At 39.4% G+C, this 19143-nt stretch overlaps 1 protein-coding gene across 1 annotated transcript in view; it reads right to left on the bottom strand.

Annotated features, from left to right (window-relative positions):
• Phkb (phosphorylase kinase regulatory subunit beta) overlaps positions 1 to 19143 on the bottom strand; it is a 209129-nt gene that overhangs the window by 28355 nt on the left and 161631 nt on the right. Inside the window, exons 18-27 of the mRNA XM_036187637.1 lie at positions 16729 to 16812; positions 16165 to 16269; positions 15138 to 15220; positions 14618 to 14708; positions 11626 to 11687; positions 11375 to 11537; positions 10314 to 10395; positions 8193 to 8250; positions 6024 to 6114; positions 3088 to 3290 (exon numbers count right to left, since the gene is read on the bottom strand). Of these exons, the coding sequence (XP_036043530.1) occupies positions 3088 to 3290; positions 6024 to 6114; positions 8193 to 8250; positions 10314 to 10395; positions 11375 to 11537; positions 11626 to 11687; positions 14618 to 14708; positions 15138 to 15220; positions 16165 to 16269; positions 16729 to 16812 (1022 nt within the window). The remainder of the gene's footprint in view (positions 1 to 3087; positions 3291 to 6023; positions 6115 to 8192; positions 8251 to 10313; positions 10396 to 11374; positions 11538 to 11625; positions 11688 to 14617; positions 14709 to 15137; positions 15221 to 16164; positions 16270 to 16728; positions 16813 to 19143) is intronic.

Raw genomic sequence — 19143 nt, 5'->3', positions numbered from 1 at the left:
CCAACCTGAAGAATAGATTCTCAGCTGCTTGATAGATTCTTCCCTGGACCCTGCAAAAAAGACTAGTAGGGCTGGACCCCAGACCACAAGTGAAGAAGAGTATAATCAGATGTCTACTTGGTGGCCCCTACCATTACATTTGGCAAATATGTTGATTTATGACTTTCTTTTGTTCTACAGAAAACTAATATGCCTCTCTCTGTTCATGGTGCTATTCAGGGCAACCTGAATCCATGTTCCTGGACCACTGACAGACACTCATATTTTGGCATAGAATAAACTCTTATTTACTTTGAGGTTGAACATTCTGTTCTGCATAATATAGTCTTTGACTCTTGAGAAGGCGATCTCCATAAGGTCCACAGACTGAATAGTGATTACAGAAAAAGCATTCTAAAAGCTCTGTATGAATGTCATGAATGAGCACTGTGGGCACAGGCATGGGGGAGGCTTCAGGACTGGACATGTTTCATGAGATCCAATTAGGGAATGGGAGATTGGACCATGCCAGATAAAAGCAGATAATCCTTTTGGGATTTTTAATTTCTGTATGAAATGCTTTGGGGGTCATTCTACCAGACGCTAAGGGAGGATTCTAGGCTGAAAAGGACTCCACTTCCAGGGTGACTGTCTCTAGTGAGAGAACAAGGCTTCTCTAAAGCTAGATCCAGAGGTCTGTGTCCACAGTGTGTTTGAGGGGAAGGTGGGGGTGTTTTATGGTTTGGGATGTTTTGCCTTTGGACTCTTGAGATTTGTAGTGCTTCAAAGGAATTCCTCGGAGGAACCGGTTTTCCCAATGTCACAAGGAGCTCAACTTACCAAACATTACAGTCATGATGCTGTAGACTATCTTCAAATTCCTTTTCTAGAGTGAGGAGCCAAAGCAGTGACTCTGAGGCATCTACACCAGTTGCCAATTCTGAATCCTGATTCTATGACTGTGGGAAAATTAATTAATTTCACCCATTTCTGATGGTTTGTCTGTAAAGTGGAGGTTTTGAAAGGATCTTATGATTTATCTCAGGCATTCAGAAGATGGGCTCCCATAAGCACTATGTCTCTCTCTTTCTCCAAGAACAAGAAGAGTAACATATAAGTCCAAGACAGTCTCACGACAAGGCTGCAGAACTAGGATTCAGGCTCAAGTCTTCCCAAGTGACACAAGTTGCTATCTAGAGAGGTGGAGCAGATGGCAAGAACGGTCTGACCACAGGGGATCTAGGGGCTCCTTAGGGAAGATGAACAGCAACTCTCTACTCACTTATAGCCTGTCATCTTTCCCATTGCTGGACTTACTAAATGGCCCACAGGCCTAGTACATATTCACTAATCAGTAATTTGCATCTACCCTAGACGTACAAAAAGAAAAAGGCAAAGCATGGATTCCAGGAAAACCACTGCCTCAAAGTACAAATAGTGACCTTGAAAGTATGAGGAGTTAAATCATTTTAAGCTCTTCTTAATTTGATTAATTAAGAATGGATCTACCAAACAAGTAGAAAAATTTGTATTTTACATTTTTTATTTGTTTTGTTTTATTTATGTGTGGTTAACATGATGAAACTCTCCTTTGCCAGAGGTAATGTCCAGTATTACAAAGAGGGAACAACTTGCTCTAAGAACTCCAACTTTTCAGACCACCTTACTCTACCTCTTGGAGTATGGAAGGGACTTAGAATTAGTTTCAAATCATCTGCATTTCTTGCCTCATAAGTAAAGGTATAAAGTTTCATTTTTTGTTTCCTTAAAACCTTGGACTTTCAATTTATAGCTTCATGATCATGTGAAATCAACCTGAGTTTAATGGTGCAACCATACTTCAAATCGTTATCTGAACTAGTGATGTACAATATCATACTTTCTCATGATTCTGGGTAGCAGGAGTGAGGTACAGGTCCTCATGATCCATCTAATCACAGGCAAAGAACTGATACTAACAGAGTATTCATGGTGTTGTAGACAGTATGGACAAGTAGCTATTAACACATTAGTGTCTATACTTTGCTAGACGTCGGAAATAAAATTAAAAAGTTGGAAAGCAATAAATGACACAAAAGAAGATATATTAATAAAGGCACTTGCCATCAAGCCTGACAACCTCAGCTCAGTCTCTTTTGAGACCTACATGGTAAAATGGGGAGACTTTTTCTCTCTCTGTCACACACACACAACACACACACACACACACACACACACACACACACACACACACATGAGTGAAGATAAAAAAATTGCTTAAATCAAGGAGAAATTGATATGAGAAACTGCAAAGATTTTTATCAACAATTCAGGGTCAAGTAGAGCAGAAACAGTGTCCTTATTCATATTTACATACCCATGCATTTGCACTCACCAAATAGTGAGTACACATTCTTTCCAACAGTTTGTTTCTCTACATGCTTGGATATGATCTGAGTGTTTTGGATAAGGGCATATTTATATGCCACTTATAATACACTTCATGGACTGCCATGGCTTTTGAAGCATTTCTCCCTCCCCTGGAGCACTGATGAGCAAGGGTGGGGAGGCCTAGCACCCTCCCTGGGCCACAGAGCTTGTCACCCTACTCATACTTGCCCGCAAACTCTAGGTTAGGGACATCTGGAAGTGCCAGTGCCTTACTTTCAGTTGTTTTTGTTTGTTTTTTTTTACCCATGTTTACAATAGCAATAATCCAACACTAGATTTTGGTAGAAAACAGAGGCATAACATTCTTAAAATGCCAATTTCTTACTGGGTTATGTCTCCTGACATAGTTTTGCTGGAATATCATATTTCTGTCATGGCTCATCCATTTTATTTTTAAGAATTTTGACAAGTATGTGTTTACTTATTTATTTTTATGTGATATAGCTGTTGAAGTCCTTAACATTTGATTGCACTGCTATGTTTTACTTGGGCAGTAAATACAGATGTGGATTCTTTTAGGCCACTGGGATACACTTCTTCATACCACCAGATGCTACTCTCACAGGATGGAAGGAAGAGGCGTAGTCCTAAGTATCTTTAGACACTGGCTTTACATGTGCAGTCCAGATCTGTTAGAGGACCACTTGACTAAGTCTCTGTGCAAATCAAAGCACTTACCCAATTCGTATTTTCAGCATGCCACTGAACAACTCAGGGCTATTGGAGATGATCCAGCCGATATGGATGACCAGTTCTTGCTGAATGACTGCCTCCCTTTCATCATGGGTATTACATTTATAATAGATGATGTTCTTAATCACTCTTGGAGACAGTGGATTAGAGATGACCTCCTCTTCATGTCCAAAGGCACCCAAAGTTACCTGTAAGTGCCAGATTGTACTGTTAACAAATTCCTAACTACAAAAAAAAAAAAAAAAAAAGGAAAAAAATTCAAGGTTCAGGATGACTGGCAGGCTGAAATTGCTCTATAGAAGCTAGGGAGTTAGAAGGATGACTGTTTCTGATATTTATTAAAATGGCTTTCAAAGATGACGCTCCCTAAGGTTCACGATGGTTCAGAGTCTAGTCTAAAATGTAAGGGCAGATGAGGGTCTGAGGGGAGTGAAGGCTGAGTAGACAGATATAAATAACTATTAATTTGGGGGAGGGCAATGTTAGTGCTAGAAAGTCCCTAGAGGAACCAGAATACATTCCATAGTTGTATTTTATTACATAGTTCAGCATTTGGGAGATCTATTTTTTATAGTTTCTCAACTAGAACCTTCTGCTCTATAAAAGCATTTCAACCTTCCCAGAGTCAGGAGGAAGGCCATGCTGTTTTTGTGTAGCCCTCACTGATTCTGAAATAATGTGAGGTATATATGGAGGGTGACGATCCATGGTACTAGATGGCTCACCTATGGAATGAAGGGATTGGCTGCCCTCAAGCCTGCCAAAGGAAAAAGCTCAGAGGGAAATGACAAAGAAAACTCAGAGCAGAAAGAGCTGATAGGGCTGGCAGAGAATGCCTGCATCTCTCCTCTTTCTTGGCCAGCTGCCTCTCAGCAGCTCTGCAGCTCCTGCTTCCTCCTCCTCACTACTTCTCATCTCTTCTGCATACAGCTCCTAACTGTACAAGGCAGGAAAAGCAACAGCATCTCATCTAAAAGCATATGCTTTTAGAGATGAGGGATAAGGAGCAGAACATGGTCTCATGCTCCAGTGTTGTAATGGACTAAAGGAAAGAACTGGCTTGGTACAGTGGAAATCAATTCTCTTGGAAGCTGAGGCAAGAGGATAATGAGTCTGGAGCCAGCCTGAGCTTTAGATTATATATATATTTAAACCAAGTAACCTCTAAGAACTACTGATTTAGCAAACATTAATGACACCAACCAGTAAATATGAGTATGATTACTTTGATTAAAATGTCATCATGTAAAGAAAACAGAGGTACATTATTGGCTCATAGAGATAATGAGACTAAACTACTTTTAGCCAAGAGAATTTGAGACAATTTACAAGTCATTTGAGGAAACCACCCTACTGCAGGCTGGAGCAGATCTTATAAATGAGCAAACGCACACTTTGCTTTATTTCCATTACTCTGTCTGTGAAGGGATGAGAACCAGATGAAGAAGAAACTGCCTGCATCTGGTCATTAGGCTGAGCTGTTGGCATCTGGCCTCACACTTTGCAGTAAGGGAATATTTCTCTGGGAGATGTGTTGGTCTGGTGGACAACAAGTCCAGCCATAGCTGGAGGGCAGGTTCTGAGGCTTCCAGAATGTGGGAGCAGGGTCTTGAAGGCAGGCTGCAGCCTCTTATGGATACTGTTTAGAATGGATAAGACAGACCCACCCTTCTAGTGTCAGGCCAGCAACTGCCAACAGCCCTAAAACCCATGGGCACAGGTAGGAGAATTCACTAGACTCCAGCACTATGGGGATTTAAACCAAGCAGAAACATGTTTCTCAAAGCCTGGCTAACTTCTTTCACAGATACAATGGTGTTGGATAAGAGCACAGACTCTGGCTGCAGATAAAGATCCTGGTAATAAAAGGTACTAGGTAAATGACTTTCTATTCCTTGGTTTACCAAATCACTGACAATAGTTTAAAGTTTACCTCCTAATGTGGAGCATGGAGTAAACTATACGGAAAGTAACTTTTTCTCAGTAATTTCTTATTAGCGTTATTATTCTTGAACAACATCATACGAGAAGGTAAATAACATTATTCCCATATCCCTAAAGATGTGTTTCTGAATGAAATTATTTCAGTTTTAATTAAGAGCTCTGAAATATGAGCAATTAGTTAATGGTATTGAGGAAAGTTAAAGAACTTCATTCTTATTACAGCTTTCTATATCCCTAGATTAGCTGTCAGGAACACACAATAAATGCATACATTTCCAAAGGGGAGACAGAAAGCAAACAGGGTTACATGCTAATCAAACAATGAATCAGCAAGATGAGCAGAGATTACAGCACTCAAGCAGTGGTACCAGATTCCACATGCACAGCTAAAGCCAGCCCTTTCATCATCCAGAGTTGTGGAAAGAGACACAGGGCTGGTGAGGGAGGAGAGAAAGAAAGAAAGAAAGTGTGCCAACTATAGATGGGTGTGTGAGCAGAAGTAAAAGAGCTGACCCTGGTGGGTAGGAAGGAGCCAGGCAATGACATGGCCTGGAGTGTGAAGGTAAAGGAACAGTACAGGCATGCAGACTCTGCCTTCCATGAATGTATAAGGACTGGGAAGGGAGGGATCAGGTGAAGTGGAAGGAAAGTGTGTGCTTTGCTATGCACCTGCCTTCTGCTCTGCACATCATAAACCTGTTTGAGTGCTCACTAGGGACACTATTCTATTTCTACACCAGAATCTGCACTCAAGTAAACAGGGGGGCTGAAAAGGAGAGCCCAAGGTGCAGGATGAAAATGAGATGGCCCACTAAATGCTCTGCAGTTTTCAGACTGTGCTTGAGGAAAGAGACTTTTGAAGAAACTCCTAAGCCACTGGTAATCTCTTTGTGAGCATCTGTGCCATCAAGGTAGGCCAGACTTAAGTGTCCTAAGCAGAAACTGTTGGGAGTGTGATGTGGAAAACAGATACTTACCTGCTTGCCCTGCACTAAAACATTAGTAATGGATGGGGCCAGGCTGTCCACTACTTTACTTAAAAGACTTGCTGCACGGCGTACAACCGACCTGAGGGCAAAGAAGAAAGCAGGCCAGATCTTCACAAACAGAAAAGGTGATGAATGAATGGCACCCTTGATTTGGGGAAACTTGAAATATATATAGTTGGGTCCTCACATGATCGAGGAGAATTAAACTGTCATTAGACCTGACTCTTGAAAGACAGTCTCACCCTCACTTCAGCCACCAAGCTATGGCAAAAACGCATCACTGGTGCCAAGATCAATATCAAAAAAAAAAAAAAGGAAAGAAAAAAACTAAGAGGTCCTAACTATTCTTTTAATTGGGATGGGAGAGGGAGGAATTCATCTGTATACCAATTATACTACATTTCTTTCTAAAATATTATTTTAAATCATGTGTATGTGTGTGTGTGTGTGTGTGTGTGTGTGTGTGACTGTGGGTACATATGTGCATATGTGTGCAGGTGCCTGCAGAGACAGGCACCTGGAACCCCCTGGAGTCAGAGTTACCAGTGGTCATTAGCTGCCAGATATCAGGAACCAAGCCTGAATCCTCTGGAAGAGCAGTATATGCTCTTAACTACTGGGCCATCTCTCTCTAACCTTGAACTGTGTTTCTTTCGATATCTGGATAATCAGATGCTTGCATTAGGAGACTCAGTAGTGAATTTCAGAAATGAATTAACCTCACTTTCTTTCTCAATAAAGACAGACTGTTGGGGGAAGGAATTCACACTTCTATTTTTACATCCCTGAAAAAGTCTTAGAATGTAGAGAGAACAGATTTACATCCCCCAAATTACACCACATGCAATATATAAGACATTTCCCCTCAAAAGTAAAATTTATATGAACATTTAGAGAAAGAAAAATCAAAACCATTTTTTTTTTTTTTAAATTTCAGGATCTCCACAGAAATTGGCCTATAACAAGCATTTCTATTTCTTAATTACAACATGAATAGACTAGAAGAGAATCAAGCCAATAGCTGACCAAGTTAGTGAGACACATATTTCCCATTCCTAGAGAGACACTTTTACCAAATACTTGAACAACAAAAGATGCATATAACCCTTGGAATGCAGATAAACCCACACAGATCAAGCAACTTGAGTTTCCCAAATTCTGAGCATGTTACCTGTTTCCCATGCACCAGAAAGGTGGTAATGTGAGGGGCTATAGAGGAGGAAAATTTCTGGGTAAATGCAGCCCCGTACCGCACAGCCAGCCTGGGGGCAGTGGAAAGCCATAAAAGGGAGAATAGAATAAATAAAGCTTCTGGAACCCGATGGTTTAAATACAACAGTCAGCATTTCTAAATGTTTGCTACCTAGTGTTTTATCAAAGACACAGTATAATGCAGAAGCGAGAACTGGTTTTGCCTAGTGCAAATGATACTATAGGTACATGCGAAACACACAATCTATAAAAACATCTACTGACTGCATGTCTTACTGTACTGAGAACTTATAGGGGAAAATTGAAATATCTAAGCTTGGTGCTTATTATTTCCCTAGGCAGGAAGAGTGCAGTTACCATAAAGCAGAGATGTAGCACTTAGTTAGAAATTATTTTGTCCAGTCCCCTTATTTCAGAGAATAGAAAGCTGAGGTTTACTAAGATTAAGGGAATTTCATAAGAAACAACTTGAGACTTAATTGCATCAAAATGCAGAGCTGCATATTTAGGTCCACTCTCTTCATTGTGAATTTAAACAGCTTTATTCATGACTCTTTCAACTTAAGTGATGAGATCATCATCTTTCATTATTTTTGCGTAGGATTAAATGGTCTTTTATGGCCTTCTAAAACAATAGAACAGATTTTCTAAGCATAAGATGGACCCTAAAGAACCTCCTCAGGATAGTGCAGCACAGCAGAATCACAGTCTTGCCATCCCAGTGAGGGAGGACTCAAACCCTGCAGGGTTCTTTATCCCCAGAGATCTTCCTTTAGTGTCCTGTGACACAGGAACACCCTTCAAAAAGCTGAAGGAGGGTACTATAACTTTAGAGCTTAAACATCAAAATGAAGATGAGCACCGTCTGTAAGAATCAACTGTTATCGTTCAGGTACTGAATATAACAATACAAAAATGACAACACAGCAAGGAAACAATACAAACCAAAGCTTTTTGGTGCCAGCTCTTCTATACACTCTCTCAATGTGATCAGACACAGTACCTAGACATAGGATAAGAAAAGTCTTCATTGAAGAAAGCTTTTAATTAAACACACATTTTTTTCCCTTAAATAAACAAAAAAAACCTCTTAAATCTTCATTTTGTTTTGAACTAATTGGTTTAAATATGTAACCCAAATAGGAAGCATGTGGTCCCAGCACCTCTATGATTTGGTAGTGCTTTCAAAATTCTATTGTTTTCTTAACTAATATGTAATCTAAACTTTTAAGCAAATACAAGTATTATTTTAACTTTCTACAGAAAACAGAACATAATAAAATAATTAGGCAACTGGGTCTACACCTATTTTTTCAGTGAAGGGTTACTGCTAAGTATGTGGAGCTGTGATCAATCAACAAAAACCCCAAAGATGCACTTAGGCCACGACTCACATGTGGTCAACACATCCCCTGGGATTCACACTTTGACCAAGACCCACATGTGGTCAGCCCCCACACCCCCAGGATTTACACTTTGGCCATGGCTCACATGTGCTCAGCACTCTGGACTGGTTTTGTCAATAAGAAACAATGTGACAGAATTGAGCACCAAAAAGTTAGTAAGGATAAGGGAAAAGATCTTTAAAATTTCCTATCACTTATTCTTACAGTCTTAAATTAGATCAACTATATCCAGGTTTTACATGCCTGCAAACACTGGCTTGGTGATGCAGGCTGTATTCCAAGCCACTCAGCTGAGGCCAGAGGACTGCAAGTGCAGAGCTTGCCTGGACATGGAGAGGGTCAAAGGATAGTGTGCACCAGCTAGTGAGGCTGCCTCAGAGGAAAGAGCAATAACAGGGCTAGAGATGCAGCTCAGTGCAGAGCATTTGCCTAGCATGCACAAGGCTGAGATTCAACCCTCAGTGCTGCAAAATAAAAACAATAAAAAAGCAATACTAAAGTCCTTCAAATATCTAAGTAAAAGACTTTTATTTTCAAGTTTATAAAAAAATGCTTTGAAAATATTTCACAGTAATAAATAACTAAAAATAAATAAAAACCCCCAAATAACTCCCAGTATTTTGTTGTATAATATTTTAGTGATTTAAAAGATTTAAACACTGTTAAAATAATTATTTAAAATTCTAGATTCCTAGTAATATGTTGAATTCTTTTTTAATTTTAACTTAAAAATATCACACTTACTTTTGGTTTAACTAAAGGTTGGATGTCAATGACTGTCCTTAATATAATTAAGATTCTGCTAATACTTAGTATTAAGACTTAAAAAAAAAGATTTTGTTTGAAATCTGCTTCATAATACTGGAGAGCTGTGACTGCTACAATAATGCAGAAACTAGAGAGGCTAATACTAAGTGAGTTTAGTTCATTACCAGAACTGTGTCTATTAGTCTAACAGTGGCATTTAGGACCCTTCCACTTTCACCAAAATAACATGGACCCCTGGACAGTGTTTTGAGACAAACCCCCAAATCCCATGACCAGAAATTAGACATTTTTCAAGACATCCTACATTATTCTGTACCATAAAATGCCGGAAACAGATCACAATACAGAATTTAAGGATTCCTCACAGCAACGACATAACATACACATGTGGACTTCAAGGATAACTGAGTCTCCTCCTCAGGGCAGAGTGGACACAGACACAATTAGAAATGAGTTATTTTTCTATTGATTACCTTAAGAGCAAAATTCTATTAAGTGCTACATTCTGTTCCAAATGGCTACTACAAACCATGAAGAAGCCAATTTTCATAAATGTAGCCATTCAATACTATTCTTGAAAAAGTTGCAGGAAATAAAATAGGAAACGGCAATGTCAATAAGCAACTATAGGGTGCTCAGAAGTTCACAGTCACAGGCAGAATTCAGGCTTTAGGAACAGTCAAGCACAGAAGCGAGCTATGACATGGGAGTCACATCCTAGTGTATTGCACTAGAGGGTGAAGGAATGCCTTCCATTTAAAGGGGTGAAGATTTAATGGAAGAGGAAATAACAGAACAGTGGGCATTTTTATGCATATCTGATAAAAATTCCTCTTATTATTTTATATATAGAGGTCCTCTTATACATATGTCCCTGCTCATTTACTCTTACCTTCCATTGTGATGAAGTTAGGACCCTCTCTTTTGAGTAGTATACCCAGCAGGATGGTTTGCCCAGCCAGACAACTGCAGTCCTGAAAACATCAATTGGCATAAGGAACTGGCATGAAATGAGTATCAGTAACCATAGGATTTAACTAATAATAAAACCACACGAAGCAGACAGGAAACAGTCTGATATGGAACAAAAGAAAGATCAGATGTCATTGATATAATAAATATGACATTACAGACCTGTTGGTCTGAGACGCCTTGAAGGTAGAGGGTACACAAGCCAAATTCTGGATATAGCAGGATTTAGTGATCAAATATTCCAGTAAACAAAATAATTGATGGACAGATCCTATAGTGTGTCTAAATATTAATGCACCACTATCTGATACTTGGCCAATCACCCTCTTTCTGATTTTACTTACTGTAAATGGGAGATCATGTGTGTGGAGAGGCATATGACAGGAAGGGACACATAGAGAATATTTATATTTCAGAACACTGTGTATGTTACTTGTGACTGCTATGGGATATTTTTGTTTATATGGATTAATAAGAAGCTAGCCATGACTGGAAGGAAAGAATCTAGTCTACATGCTCAAATCTGTGTGGCCCAACAAGACCCAGTGTTTACAGCCCTACCAGTAAGGTTTCATTTCTTTTTATAAGTGTGAATAATCTCAAGAGAGATTAATAAATTGCTAAAACACTCATGTGGCTACAGAAAGAGGACTATGTTTCTCAGTGACAGGAGAGACAAAGCACTCATTGGAGCTAGACTCTGGGGCAGGAGAGCTATGGATGGAGCAGAGAGAGAAAAAAGTGCCAAAAGAAGGATATGAAGAACCCATAGGCAGCCATCATTGACTCAACCAACCCCAATCTGAGAAAGCCTATTCATCTGCACTCTTTCATGCATCCACACTGACTCTGGCTCAAGAGGACAACTTTTCACTGCTTGCCCCAGGTACAGACCAGCCACCTGTTTCTCTCAGAGGACACAAAGACACATGGCCTGACTGGGAGGTTCTGTTCTGGCAGGTATGATTATATCTTGCTCACATTCAGCTTCTGGAGGATTTCATGGGTGGGTTTGTTTCTCCACTCGGTAATGGTGATATCCGGTTCCTGTTTCAACTCAGGAGCATCTACGGTACTGCTCTGTCGTTTGACTTTTGAATGCTTGGGAAATTCTAGTTCTTCAAAGCTCTTAAATTCTGGAAGTCTGGAAATCAAAAGAAAACATTTCCTATTTCCCACTTCTTACTCTAATCACAAGAAATGCAAAAACTAAGTAACTCAAGGGAACTTACTTTTCTGTGTCACTAATTCGTAGGAAGTCAAGCTGCTCTACTACAGCTCCAGATATCAGTGTCTGAAATGTGATGATTGAAAATGTTTACATCTGTCAAACTACACTCTATGCGCATACTTTTCTATAAGCAATGCTGAAGCTTACTTAAACATGGTTTGGAAGTGATCTCCTAAATTCAGAGGTTTCTATATGTAATAAATGAAAACAGAACACACACATCTATAAATAGACTGTATACACTAAAGAAACAAGTTCAGGAGTTATTGTAAGTAGGAAAGCCACCATGAGATGGCCTCTTTGTTACCTGAATTTCAAGCATTTATTCGTTTATTACAGTGCTGGGGATTGAGCCGAGTCTCCCTGATTGTTTAAACCTCCATCTTTATATGCTTTATTTTAAAGCAGGTACTAAAATATTTCAGCATTTATTAAACATTTAGAAAATGAAGTACTAAACTGCTTTTGGGAAGGGCAATAGAAAATTATACCCTGGATTCTGATATTGCAATATATTTTAGGGCCATTCAGTGATGTAATAATCAACTCTCCATTTTACAGGATCATGAAGGTAATGATTAACTAAGCAATTGCTTCTCTGAATTCTGGCATGTGGCGACCTATACTTGGTCATTTTCTATTTTATTACTTCTCAATTATAAGTTGGGTAAACTAAATGAGTCTAATCTCAAACACATTTTTTTACTTGTCAATGTATCATGGTGAGTAGTATGAATAGACGATTATATATAATGGTTTTTAGCATTACTTATCACTTTTAATAATCTATACTACTGTCAGAAAATAAGCTGAAAGGTATTTTTTAATTAAGTATCCCTATTAAGATCATCTTACAAATACCATTTTATCCTCATTTGTTTCAAATCTGAAAAGGCAGTGGGTAGGAGATACTGCTTTTGGTGGCAAATGAACCCCTCATTTCTCTAGTGGAAGTGATGAAAGAGTAACATTCATGAATACACACAGATGCAGGAAGGACATACAACACGGGCACACCAGTCTTCCTAGAGATAAGGATAAGAAAGCCAAATGTGCAACCTCTGTGTACATTTCAACATTGCCCAACTATAAGTAGACTGCTCTTAGATTATTAACTTTCTAAGGGCACGGTCTTTGTCTGGATTTGTTGAATGGCGTTTCTTAACACATAAACTCATAGCTATACATCTTGTTCTTTGCTAAAGTAATTTGTTAGACAAATTTTAATTGGTCATATGCAAGCATTGTATTAGGTGCTAAGGATTAGTATGAAAAAATATAAGAAATCTTTGCTCCCTTGAAGCTGACTGGTGGTTCGAAAGAAAATGGCCCCCAAAGGGAGTGACACTATTAGAAGGTTGGCCTTGTTGGAGAAAGTATACCACTGTGGGGGTAGGCTTTGAAGTCTCTTTTGCTCAAGCTTCCCTCAGTGTGACAGTCAGTTGACTTCCTGTTGCCTGCAGATGTAGTACTTTCAGCTTCAGCACCACACCTGCCTGCACACTGCCATGACCATGCTCCCCATCATGATGATAATGGATTGAACCTCTGAACCTGTAAGCGAGCCACTCTGATTAAATGTTTTCTTTATAAGAGTAGCCATGGTCATGGTGTCTCTTCACAGCAATAAAAACCCAAACTAAGCCACTGACCTTATGAGTATGTCTCTGAGATGGATACTATAAACTTAGTATACACCAGAGAATGTAAATGCAAGGCAGAAAAATAAATGCTAAGTAGAAATAAGGACAGTAGGAGGAAGGGGTACTAGGGCAGAGGAATTTGAGGAGGCAGGTTAGTCATTATTTGTACATGACCAGAGAAAATTTCCTGAGATGATAACATGCAAAGTAGACACTGGGAAGAGGGCCAGTCAACGCTCAGGATGAAGGAGGATTGTCAGGTGCAAAGGTCCCAGGGCAGGAGCATGCACAGTGAATTTGAGAAGCAATCAAGAAGACAGTATGGCTGAAATAGAGTGGTTGGGAAGTTGGTACAAAGCCATGCCCATGATGCAGGTGCAGAATTTACCGATTACATGAACCCTCTTCAGCACTCTGGTTTCCACTTTCGTGTGTGTGAGAAAAGAAGTCACCAGAGATTTACAATCCATGTGACTGCCAGTTATAGGTGAGTATGGCAAAGCTAATTGTCTTTAGTAGAATTCAGGAGATAACAGAAAAATCTAGTGAGAGACAATGGTAGCCTGCATCATGGTGTCAACACTTGAAGAAGCAAGTTAGAGTCTGGATACACTTTGAAGGTACAGACAATAGGGTTTAGTAAGTGATTATCATGTAGGGTTTGAAAAGCAGCAAAAAACTACCAAATTCTTAAAGCCAATAACAGTATTGAAAGCACACAAATGAAACTTTTATTTAACATTTTATATTTATATAGCCTATTTATCCTTATTGGATATTTCTGTCCATAAAGTAAATGTTTACCTTAAGTTAACTGGCTAATGCCAAATCTCTATAGATTAATACTCTATAGGTTTCAAATTTAAAACATCACTTGGTATTAGAGGTATTAAATTAGTTAAAAATACTTGATTTTTTGGAAGAGGATGCATAAAAGGAGGCAAGAGTGCTCAAGCTGGGGAACACTGGGTGCTTCTGTTCAGAAATTCAGTGGGCATGCTGTGATGCTTGAATAGAACAACGCTTTCTCCTGGTTGGATGCTATAGCTCAGGAAGCAAAATAGCACGTGACCCAAGTGCCTGTAAAGCCCAAGGTTAATAAGCAAGTCACTTGTCCACCTATGGACTTGTTTCCTCAAATACCAAAATGAAGTCAAGCTACCAAAGTCTAAAATTCTGCTTGGGAAACAGCCACTGTTCAAGCACATGACTGTACACCTGGGTAAACTGAGGTGATGACAACAGAGCAGGAAGAGAATTACAGAACAAAACTTGTTAAACACAGAAAGAAACATGGCTGCCCTGAGATGAGCTGTCTAACCAGCAACATGCTGACGTTTAGAAGGCTACCTGTAGACGATCAACGTGAACTTTGACTCCTCCAATTACTCCCTTTTTAAAGGCTGCCAGCATGTCTAATATGGGGTTGAACCTGCTACCTCTAGAATAAAGCAGATAAACAAAACAAGTTTATTAATAATAGAATGGGAAATTAACAATCGAATATTTGCTATATATGTGTGAGAGCTTGCAATGTGCCAAGAATGCAAAAATACCCGGAGGCTCTGTTTTCAAATGTTCTGCATTAATAGACAGAAGGCAAGTGAAGCTTACTTTCTAGAAACATAGGTATTTACTTTTGGTTATGTGATGAGTGTGACTGTGTGTGGGTGTGTATGTGTGAATGCAGTACCCACAGAGGCCAAAGGAGAGCATAAGACTCTCTGGAGCTGGAGTCACAGGTTGTTGAGGACCACCTGGCATGAGTGCTGGGAACTGAACTCAGTTCAGGTCCCCTGTAAGAACTGTATAGATTTTTAACTGCAGAGCTATCTCTTCAGCCCCACAGTTTACTTCCCCATCAACCTACCTTATGTTGTCTTCCCGGATGAGGACAAGGAAAAGTGGGCGTCCGTGCATTTTCCAGTATTGCTTAATGAACTGTAGTGCATTCTATCAAAAAATCAGATGAAGGTAGGATGTCATGGAGTAATATCTGAGGTTACTTGGAGTCATTAACTGGGAGGCAAAGAGCCCATGACACTTGTAATAGTTGATAATCAAACCCTGGATAGTTTAGGCTGCTCAGAAGTGCAGAATCATTTTCATGTTACACTTTATTCTATGTTTTGAGGCTCTGACTTATTCACTTTTTTACCCCCTCCCTTCATGTTTCTTTCTTTCCCTATAAAAGTACAGCTCATGAATGAGCTGAGAAAACATTATCCCTATGCTCTATCATTCAGAAGACTGTCACTACCTTTCACTACAGATTAGTGCCAAGAGACAGAAGAGCCCAAGCTGGTCCTGTGGGAACCATCAGTTTCGTGTAGAGTGCTTGGAGTAAATATGTATTCTCATCAGCATCACAGGACTTTTCACCATGTGCTCATCACTTTTTGAGTATTTTACATGTATTAATTCATCAGTTCCTCAGAATAATATTATCTGGTTTTACAGACGAAACAAGAGGGGCACAGGAGCTAAGTGACTTGCCCAGTTAATAACAGAGTCAAAGCTTCAACAGATGCAGTCTGGTCCAGGTTGTGACAATGGTTCTAAGCCTCTCTGCTCTACACAGAGTGGAGTGGAGCAGAGCTTAACCCATACAATTATGGCTTAGTTGAAGTCCTACTGGAAAGTCTTCATGAATAAAATTATTCTGCTAATTCAATTCTGCTCAACTATTTTTTTTTGTGTGTGAACTATTAGTGTCACAGAAGCACAGTTTAAACTGTATCTTTTCCATTTCTAGAAAAGTGTGATTTTATTTTAGCATGGTCAGAATCCCAAACTCTACCAAGGCGCTACTTTATTCAATGTTGCAGTGTCACAGACACCCAGGGACAACACTTGACACAAATCAGTGTGAACAAATCATCTCTTTTCGGAGCTACCTTTATGTCATCTATCAGCAGCAGAACGTCCTGAGACATATAAAAATCACTCAGGTCAAAGATGATGGGATAACAAACCACAGTCTTTCCTAGAATTCGATAAATCTGCAAGAGGAAATAGAAAGCAAATAGATACACAACACAAAGGTGTAGTATCCTAAGTCTCAACAACAATTAATACTAATACTTATTTCTGAATAGGCAAAGTAATAGCTTACAAAATCCATAAAGTATTAATTTTAAAGTTTTTTTTTTTTGCTTGAATGAGTATGACAGTAAACTTAAAGTAGAACATTCCTAATAAAGTTGAAAAACCCTATGCTTGAGTAAATATTATTATAAATGTTTTACAAAGCTTAGAAATAACATACAGTGAGATGTTCATTTATTCCCAGAATGCTGCAGTAATATGAGACACAATAAGATTTATGTGCATTAATAATAATTCAAGTAACTGCTTCAAGCACATGATGAAATGTGATAAGGGATGGCCAGAGGCCAAGCATGACTTCAGCATGCAGAATAACTACCCAAAGCTACTCCATGAGGAAAGCACACACTCACCTTTGATGTACCAAGGCAGCCAATGGGCCTATCAGGCCTTCCGGACAGTCCTAGCTTTTCATTGATACCCAGATGGAAATAAGCCTGTAAGATACAAGTCCCTTGGCTTACTAATGATATTTCTAGAGAAAAAGATGCTGCCGAAGCTCCATCCAGGATCAACAAACTAGCCAAAGAATGGTGGATTTTGGGTAACTGAGTTTTTGAGAATGAAATTTTAGATTCACTTAGCAACATTCTAAACCATGACACTGTTATTGTATTGGTAGAAGTGTACAGCCTGCATGGTTTTGATCCATAAAGCAATTTAAAAGAGACAAATGTTTTCCTTGTCATTACAAAAACAAAAGAAATCTATCCACTTAAAGTTTAAAAAAAAAATTGGGGCCATACATATTCTACCAAGCTTCTACTTCCAAGTACATTTTATGAAAATATATTCATTTTTACCGATTTGTTTCCTGATTACATGAATTACAAAGTACTCTAACCCAAAATGTTGGTCTTGTTTATTTTCATACCTTATGCAACAATTATTTGACTCTGATATATTTTGAAAGGGGTGTGTGTGTAAGTTATTGTGTAAGTCCAAAGAAGCATCAAGAGACTCTTAAAGGACACAGGTTATATGTGTATCCACAATATACATATGGGTCAATGGGCACACATTTACATAAATGGTTCCTATGATATATAATCTTCTTGATGTCACAGTCATTGAGCTTATCATGGCTGTGTTCCAGACACGATCTCAAACTGGGGCACTAGGGGACAGGAAGGTGCCACAGTAGAACATCCGTCACTGGAATTGCTATGAGTTAAAAACATCCAACCAGGAAGCCCCTTTACCTATGTAGACTCCATCTCCAATGAAATTAGCTCTCATTTTTTTGTTATTTAAAAAACGTTTTAAGTAATATCTTTGAATGGTATGCAATTGTATCTACAAGATAATTTCTTAGACTTGTTTGACCAAAAAGACTGTATATATAATGCTAAACAACAATCTTAGGTGAGGAAGCCCACAGAGCAGCTGGTTTGGAAGACAGGCTGTAGCCACAATCAACAAATACTCTTCCATCTTGACACAAACACAGGGAATCTGGGCTCTTGGTCATAAGTTTGTCTAAAGCCATATCCCACCACTAAAGTATAAATCCCTTGCTAACACCATTTTAAAATAATAAAATGTAAATGAGGACATGCTTCAGATACTGTATAATAGAATATCTTCTACTGCCTCTGTGATCTCATAGCACTTTGTACAAATACCTATTGTGGCTGTTATCAGTGTGAACTATAATTAACTTTTTTTTTAATGTCACACATACCATTAGACTCAGAGGTCATTTAAGTGACACTCAGTGCTTTGCATATTCCAGGTGTTTGCTGATGAATGGATAAAAGCCACATTCAAGTAATTTTTTTTATCTACGCTGACTAACCTTTTACATATGAATTGCATGTCATCTGTTAGAAATTTATCTACCTATCATTAAAAAAATGTGTTCATATTAATTAGACTTGAAGAACAAGCTTTAGGTTAATTTGCTTTGAGGCCATACTTATCAAGGACTAACCAGGCTACCATCCACAACCCCAGAGAAACTAGGTAAAGAGGAGGACCCTAAGAGGGACACCCTAAGAGGATCAATCACCCCAGGAAGGGGAAAGGGTTAAGGTCTCATGGGTAAACTGGGAGGGGGGAGTAGAAGGGAGGGGATGGGAGATGGGAACATGAGGGTTTGAGATGGCTGAGTTGGGGGAAGGACGGAGAGGAAGAGCAATGAAAGAGAATGGACCATTAAAGGGTTAGGGAGAAATCTGGAGCTAGAGAAATCCCCAGGACATCACAAGGATGTCCCCAGCTAAGACTCACAGCAATGGTGGAGAGGGTGTTTGAACTATTAGCCTTCCCCTGTACTCAGATTGGTGTCTACCCAATGGTCATCATAGAACCTATATCCAGTGACTGATGGCAGCAGATGCAGAGACCCACAGTCAAGCTCTTGGCCAAGCTCCTGGAGTTCAGTTGAAGAAAGGGAGAAGGGATTGATTATAGGAGCAAGGGGGGTCAGGATCATGATGGGAAAAACCACAGAGATAGGTGACTCATGCTAGTGGGAGCTCATGGACTCTGGACTGACAACTGGGGAGCCTATATGAGACAGCACTAGGCCCTCTGAATGTGGGTAACAGTTGCATGGCATGATGTGTTTGTGGGTCCCCTGGAAATGAGACCAGAACTGGCTTTTTAGAGCCCATTCTCTATGGTGTGATGCTTTACTCAGCCGTGATGCAGCAGGAAGGGGCTTGGTCATGCTTCAACTTGGTATGCTAGCTTGTGTTGACTACCCAAGGGAAGGACTTAGCCCCGATGAGGAGGGGATGGGAGTAGGGTAGGGAGGAGGGGAG

This window comes from Onychomys torridus, chromosome 5 (assembly GCF_903995425.1).
Source record: "Onychomys torridus chromosome 5, mOncTor1.1, whole genome shotgun sequence".
Classification (NCBI taxonomy): domain Eukaryota; kingdom Metazoa; phylum Chordata; class Mammalia; order Rodentia; family Cricetidae; genus Onychomys; species Onychomys torridus.
This window is presented reverse-complemented; position numbering and strand designations above follow the sequence as displayed.